The sequence below is a fragment of the Chrysochloris asiatica genome, unplaced genomic scaffold (genome assembly GCF_000296735.1).
Source record: "Chrysochloris asiatica unplaced genomic scaffold, ChrAsi1.0 scaffold00316, whole genome shotgun sequence".
Taxonomy (NCBI): Eukaryota; Metazoa; Chordata; class Mammalia; order Afrosoricida; family Chrysochloridae; genus Chrysochloris; species Chrysochloris asiatica.
This window is the reverse complement of record NW_006408834.1, coordinates 859907-868163: the sequence shown is the minus strand read 5'-3', so window position 1 is coordinate 868163 and position 8257 is coordinate 859907. Positions and strand designations below refer to the sequence as shown.

The window sequence follows — 8257 nt, the reverse complement described above, 5'->3', positions numbered from 1 at the left end:
GTAACAGTGATTGTGGGGATGGTGCATGAGTGTGTGGTATTTCATTCTGTTGTGCATAGGGTTGCTATGAGTCAGAACCAACAGCATATATGCAGTCAGGAACTCAAACCCATGTATAAATATACATACACATGCACACACACATATGTATACCCACATGTGGGGATTTTTAAAAAAAGTTTGTGGGAAAATTCCATTGTCTTTTTTTTTTTTTAACTTTAAATTGTGAATTGGGGAAAGGTTTACAGACAGGATCATCAGTTTTACATTCAAGAAATCATACACTTTGTATCCTTTCAGTGATTGCAATCCACTCCATGCAACAACAGTTATACCATACTTTCTGAACTTTGTCCGTTGGTAAATGTTGCCCTTTTGATCTTGAATGGTTCATCATTCCATGGTGAACAGACTTTACTATTATTGTTGTCCCCCCTACATACCTACCTACTTCTTCTCTTAAAATTGGGCCACAAGGGTTAATTTCTTCCCAGACCTTAAGGGTGGTTACCCAGTCTTTTTCTGACCTGTAGTCCTGGTCATTTTTCTAATTTTGAGTTTTGTTCCACATTTTCTCCCACTGTATCCAATACCTACCTAATGTGTGGTCGGTAATGGTAGCCAGGCACTATCTAGTTTCTTCTGGTCTCTCCATTATCTTTTAATTAAATTTTTCATAAATTTTTAATACCCCCACATATATGTGTACATATAATAGATACACACACACACACACACACACATTGTTTTTGTTTAGTGCCATTATAGTGACCCTGTATAGGGTTTCCGAGGCTGTAAATCTTGGCAGGAGCAGTAGCCTCATCTTTCCCTCGTGGAACACCCTGGTCACTTCAAACTGCCAACTTTGTGATTCACAGTCTAGACATATATACATGTTGTCTTCTAGAAATATTAATGTATGTGATAAACAGGCATCACTATGGATTCTGCTTTTTAAATGCTGTGGAGTCGGTTCTGACTCATAGCAATCTTGTATAGGGTTTCTGAGGAGCTTCTGGTGAGTTTGAACTTCTAACCTTGCAGTTCAAACAGAACTTGAAGTCCAGTGCTTTCTCCCACAGCGCCACACCAGTAGATTCTGCTAATACTATGAAATACATAGTATTGACACCATATTATCTTTATTAAGGAAAAAAGAATTAATTTCAAAGCACATCTGGTCCCAATAATTTTGGATAAAAGATTGCGAGCACTTAAAAAGTAGGATGTTGTTTGCACACAAAGACTAAAGGAGATCACCTTTACATAGAGTGTGGAGAAGAAAGGACCCACCAGGATCAAGCTGTGAGAGACTTATCATTTATAGTTTGTTAGGGGAAGAGATTCTGAAATGGAGTAGGATAAACCAGTCAAGAAGAAAGAAAAGTGGGAAGAGCAATGCCATAGAAGCAGAGAAGGAAAATGTTTCAGGAATGGTTGTTTTAAGTGTTGCTCTTAATCTGTTGTTGTTATTAGGTGCTGTCAAGTTTGTTCCGGCTCAGCAACCTTGTGCACGACAGAACAAAACACAGTCCAGTCCTAAGTCTTCCTCACAATTGTTACGTTAGAGCCCCTTGCTGTTGCCATGGTGCCAATCTATCTTGTTGTGGGGAGGGCTGTCTTCTTCCTTTTTGCTGACCCTCCACTTTATCAAGCATGATGTTCTTCTCCAGGGAGGCTTCCTCCTGATAATATGTCTGAAGTAAGAGAGATGAAGACTCACCATCCTGCCTTCTAAGGAGCATTCTGGCTCTGAATCTAATGAAATAAAATGTTTTAATCTCTAAAGCAACTGAGGTCATTGTAGAGCCCATTGTGTTGTTGCACTCATTGAGTCTATTGTGACTCATAGGGACCCTAAATAGGGTTTCCATGAGTGGCTGGTGGATTTGAACTGCTGACCTTACTGTTAGCTGTCTAGGGGTATCCTACAGCGCCACACCAGGACTCACTTTTTCGTTATTGTTGCTAAGTGCCATTGAGTTGGTTCTGACTCATAGTGACCCTGTATAGGGTTTATGAGGAGCAGCTAGTGACTTTGAATCGCTGATGTTGTGGTTCCTACCAGTCTTGCAATCCAGTGCTTACCCTATAGCGCCACACCAAGACTCCATACTTTGTTAAGTGCTGTTGAGTTGATTCTAATAGCATCTCTGTATATGGTTTCCGAGGAGCAGCTGGTGAGTTTGAGCAAACAACCTTGCAGTTCAAACAGACCTTATGGTCGAGTGCTTATTCTACAGTGCCATACCAGGACTCCTTTAAGTCGTCGTTGTTGTTGTTGTTAAGTGTGAACGAGTTGACTCCAACCCATAGCTACCCTGTATTGGATTTCCAAGGAGCAAACGGTTTAAACCAACTTTGCAGTCCAGCACCTTAACCCACAGTGCCACACGGGTCATTAGGAACACTCATAAGACTTCCTAATGGTTTGTTGACTTCAGCATTAAAATGATTAGTTGCTGTCAATGAAAATGTTTACCTTTTAATAGATTGTTTAATACTTTGTAAAACAACACAGAGTTTTTTGTTTGTTTATGTTTTGTTACTATATAAAAGTATTCTTAAAAGTCAGTCACCAAGTTTATGTCTCCTGGTAACGTTCTGCTGCTTTTTTTTTTTAATGGCATTTTAAATTGTTCATCCTTCCGTTTTTCAAGATTTATATGAGCAGATGTGAGTCCATGTTGCTTTTAAACAAAGATGATGGTAATGTTATATCTTACGCTTATTTTTTTCTTTTTCATCTTCTCTAGTGTTGTTCTTACTCTCTCACAGGCACACCACACAGGGAACAGAACAGGTTCACTATTGTCTCTTAATAGAAAATAGTCTTTCATTTGTGTTTAAAAGTGAAAAGAATCATTTTACTTCTCCCTGGCCCTTTTGTTCCAGGCCAAGCAGGTGGACCTAATCCCTGAGGCCAGGAGCCTGTCAGTTTAGTGAGAACCTAATTTGGGTGATCATGTTTACTTGTGGGAAAAGAAATTGAGCCCCTGAAATAAAAGAAGGTAGAATTTACATGGAGTTGTTGTGATTTATGCTTATTTCATTTGGGATTGGAATAAGAATGATTAACATTGTGACTTTCTTTCTGTAGAGTCCTGGTGGTATAGTGGGATGGTTTGCATTGGGCTGTTAACCTCAGGGTTTGTGGTTTGAATCTACCAGCCCCTCCAAAGGACAAAGATAAGGCTTTCTGCTTCCATGGAGATTCACAGCCTTGGAAACGCTGTGTAGAGTCGGGACCGACTTGATGGCACACAACTTTATGCTCATGTTTTGTATCACCATTGGTTAAGGAGAAATTTGAAAACAAAACAAAAACTTTGAACATATATGAAGATTTTATTTTAAAGCAGTGAGGTGACTAGTTTATGGAAGTGTTGAGATGTACTAACACACTCAGATTAAGGGATTTTATAATGAGCTTTTATATATCTTCAGTTGCTGAAAAGACTGTGCTTTTTCTTTTTAAACTAATGTTAAACTTTGAGAACCCATATGAATTACATTTCTACTCTGCAACACATGAACCTAACATGAGTCACGTCACTGAACAGCAAGTAATGCACTGGTTACTTATGGGAATATGTTTCTTTATATTGTTGTCATCTAAAGCCGAGAGCCACTATTTATAATATGAATTTCTAATAAATCATGGTTTTTGCTGAATATTCCTCAGTTCCTGAGCATAACTCAGGCTGTTGAAATTTTGGTGTTTCATTGACTTGATCTAAATTAAGGCCCACCATTGATTTAATTACATTTTTTTTTACCATGCTTTAGGTGAAAGTTTATAGAGCAAATAGCAAGTGAGTCTCTCATTTGATAGTTTGTACATAAAGTGGCCCATGGCGTTGGCTGCATTGCCCAGTGTACCAGCAGTCTCCTCATTTCTGCTGTGAGGTTCCTATTTTCTACCCATTCCTGCCTTCTCATCTTTGGTTTTATGCAAGTGTTGTTCTTTTATCGCCTATAATTGATTGTTCTAAGGAACACATTCCTCTCATTGGTTATTTTATGGGTTTGTCTGTTGTTTGGAAGAAAGGTGGTCTCTAGGAATAGCTTTAGTTCCAGGTCAGAAGGGTGTCTTACGACCGTAGACTTGAGGTCCTCCATTTTAACTCTGTTTTTAACCAATGAATAAAAGTGATGTCATTTTGCATACTGCCAAAATAGTAATTTCACCATTTTTTTTTTAAGTTCATGTCATTTACACAAATAGGATTTAATCATTTGGCATTATGGTTTTTCATCTTGTAACTCAGTGCTAAAGAATTAGGACATTAAATATAGAGTGAGGGAATTAATTTGATTAAACTAACAAAAAAAACAAAGCATTTAGGCCCATTCCTTAAAACTCATGTAAATTTTCAAAATTTGGGCAGTCAGATTTGTGTGGTAGATTTTGTTAGAAAGTGGGCCTGTTTAGCATTTCTAAACCTTGTTTTGAGGAACTTTATTGTGCTGTGAAGTATAACTAAATGTTCAGGGAAGAAGTAAAGCAGAGTTGTGCGGTCAAGGAAAGTAGGAAAATACCGGGTTAAGCAAAGTAAAACTAAGTTTCATTATTTCAGTATTTCTCTGAACTTTTCATATGTTGATTGTAAAGTCAAGGCTAGCAGTGGGTTTCTCCTTGGGTATAGCAGAATAACTTGGGAGTGTTTTCCAAGTAACATTCTTACCTACCTCCACCACTGTTTCACAAGTAGTAGAGTGGACTTGATATGCTTTGGAGTTTGAAAATGTTCCCTAGATGATTGTGATCCATACCAATTGTCGATTGAGAGTTACTGAGTGTACAGGCTTTCCCAAATTTCTCTGAGTGAACCTACCTCTTTTGGAGATTATAGGTTTTTTTGGTTTTGTTTTATTTTTATTAACATTTCAAGATTAGAAAGACATGTTTGAATCCATGGGCTAGATTTTGAAGTATTCAGAAGTAAACTGTATGTTTTATTCTACCAACTATTTTTCAGTTTTAGAAACTTTTTTCTTGATTTTTTGATACTGCCGTCTTCTGGGCCTCATTGGACTTTTCTGACCATGATTATTGATTTTAATTTGTGGTAACTTTAAACACTGAGAAAGTTCATATTTGCCTGAGAAATATCATTAAAAAGTAAATTTTTCTCAGCCAACAAACTTGTATTTCAGTACTTGTACTAGACTGATTTATATAGAAAGCTTGTTATTAAGCATTATATATTAATAGTAACTGGTCAAATTTGTTTAGTTATATGGAGGTGATTTCTACAAGCTGTTTTGGTGGAGCTTCTATGTCCTTATGTGTCTGTATATAACTTTTGTTTTTCTCCCCAGAAATTTCAAGATATTGAAGAAACTCATCTCATTCACATAAAGGAAATTATAGAATCCTTGTCAAATGCTATAAAAGAAATTCATTTGCAAATAGGCCAGGTAAGTGTTTTATGTTAAACTGAAATGTTCAACATAAATGGTTCATGAAATTTTTGTGTTCATTTATGATTCATTAAAAATCTGTACCACTGGCCGAAACCTATAGTATGATCAAAACGCTACTGAATTATTTTAGATAAGGAATATATATTTGCATATATTAAATATAAAATTGGATGTTTTATGGTTTAGGCACCAAGGGTGGTAATTCAAATTACTTTTTAAAATGAACTATGCTTAGTCCTCTAAAATTTAAATTCTGAAATTGCCAATTTTTTAATATTTCTTTTTCAAGCTTTAGTATTTTAAAATTTTGAGAAATTTCAGTAAGTTATAGAACTTGTGCTTATAAATGTTCCAAAAAATAAAAGAAGTTTTAATGATAATAATTTAGGACTGCATTAAAATCTAATAGAGAAAAATTAAGACTTTTCTCATTCTTAAAGCTACAAACAATTTTACTGTCTTTTTATTTAGCGTGATAAATATTTATTACGATAAATTTGGGAAAGGGAAACTGCTTGACTTCTAATGCTGTGAGGCCATATCAGAAGGGGCTACGTAATGTAAGCCAGGTCTGGTGCCCCCAGATCTACTAACACGGTAGATGAGCTGACAGCATGTTAAGTAAATGAAATTTGTCAAGGACCTCTGGGTCTTAAAATGCATATTTTGATTTAATGAATTTCATTGTTTATATATTGGGGAAAATAAAATGGTTCTCTTTACTCCATTTTAATAGGTCCATGAAGAATTTATAAATAACATGGCTAACACCACAGTTGAAAGTTTGATACAAAAATTCGTTGAATCAAAAGCAACTGGGAAGGAAAGACCTGGTAAGATGATAAACTGTGCCCCTCCAAAAAATGTTTGAATTTCAAAGCCAGTAGAAGATACATTCTCCTTTAAATTCTCACATAAAGGGGGTAATATTTAGTGTAACATGTCTAAAATGAATAGCCTTTCCAAAACTTAAAATTCAGCCTAGATCATACCTAAAAATTGGTGCAAATTCTCAGATGCCATTTTCTCCTTCTCTGATTATATACTAAATTAAGATGTTTTCCCTTCAGTAGTTACTCATTTAGTGTCACTGAAAATACTTATTTTTATCTTTACTAAATTATTCTATTATGGTTTATTGAGATTTTTGGAAATAGAGTTATCAACAAAAGCCCATTTAATAAATGTAACATTGAGAGAGAACACTAAACTTTCTTAAAATTTAAGAACTTACATCTTGGGTAACTTACGTATGTGTTCAACAGCTGTACTTATGAGTGGGATATTGTGCTTGGTAACGTGGAGGGTTAGTGAAAAGAGGAAGATCTCCAATGAAATGGATTGGCATAGTGGCAGTAGCAATGGGCTCAAGTGTAACACAGTTGGGAGGATGACGCAGGAGCAGGCCGTGTTTCATTCTGTTGTGCATAGAGTCACTGTGAGTTGGAACCAAGTTGATGGTACCTAACAACAACAGTAGCATGTTGGGACCCTGGTGTGGTCCTGTAGGATAAGCACTGAACTGCTTAGTGCAAATTCGGCAGTTCAAACCAACCAGCCTCTCCTCCAGAACCCTATATGGGGCTGTTACGGGTTAGAACTGACTCTCTGGCACTTAACAGCAGCAATAGTATACCACACACTGTTTGAGACAATTGGGATACATCAGTGAATAAATGAGTACAGGAATCTTGGGTTCTATTTTTATGAGCAAATGATGATAGGAATCCTGTATCCTACTTTTGTAAATAAACATTTTGAGATAGAGCATATGTAATGATAGCCTCTTCCTTCCCCTGCTTACTTATAGTCTTCCACATTTCGTGAATCTATTCATTAGTTTATATATGATGTACTTGCATCATCTCACTCTACAGAAAAAAAGTATGTCATTAAAATGTAGTATGAAACTCAGGGAAAATGATAGGTGATTTGTGAAATCTGGGAGTCACTTTTCTTTATTGTGAGCCACAGATTGATGCTTGAAACCTAAATCATCTTCAGTTCCCTCACTTTTCATGAATTTTCAGATCTTACTGATTCAGTTGTGCTAATTTTTGTACCTTTAGACATACTTACCATGCTTCTCTGACTGCAAGATAATTGCAGCAACATTTTAGCAGGTTTTTCATCACAGTGTAGCCCTAAGCAGTCTTAGGTGTTACTTTCCATTTCCTCTTTTCCGTTCTTTTTCACTGCAGACAACCTGCCCTATTTGTTGCTTCCTATTCATGCCCTCCCTTTTTTACTTAGTAGCTTTGTTTCCTTTATATCCTTTCTCTCTCTTTTTTTTTAATGGTTAAGTGCTGTCGAGTCAGTTCTGACTCATAGCGACCGTGTTATAGGGTTTCGGAGGAGCAGCTGGTGAGCTTAACCATTGACCTTGCTGTTCAAACTGACTTTACAGTCCAGTGCGTTAACCCACAGTCTACACCAGGACTCCTTTCCTGCCTCACATCTCCCCATTATCACTGCATGAGTTCTTAAAGAGCCAGTTCATTTGATATTTCTGCCACCAAAAGTGTGGTACAACTTGAACCATAGTTGTTTTTTTGAGTTTTTTTTTTTCGGTATTGTTGCTGTCTAAATTTTAATAATTATATACAGGTTGTTGTTGTTGTTATATGTCATAGAGTCAATCCTGACTCATAGCAACCTTGTGCACAACAGAACAAAACACTGCCTGGTCCTGTGCCATCCCCACAATCGTTGTTAAGCTTGAATCCATTGCTTGTACCACTGTGCAAATCATTCTCATTGGGGGTCTTCCCTTTTTTGCTGACCCTGCACTTTAACATGCACAATCCTTCTCCAGGCATTGGTCCTT

General features: G+C 36.6%; 1 protein-coding gene across 1 annotated transcript in view; it reads left to right on the top strand.

Moving 5' to 3' along the window:
• Positions 1-8257, top strand: part of FCHO2 (FCH domain only 2) — a 256849-nt gene that overhangs the window by 136929 nt on the left and 111663 nt on the right. The window contains exons 7-8 of the mRNA XM_006875274.1: positions 5326-5424; positions 6167-6263. Coding sequence (XP_006875336.1) covers positions 5326-5424; positions 6167-6263 — 196 coding nt within the window. The remainder of the gene's footprint in view (positions 1-5325; positions 5425-6166; positions 6264-8257) is intronic.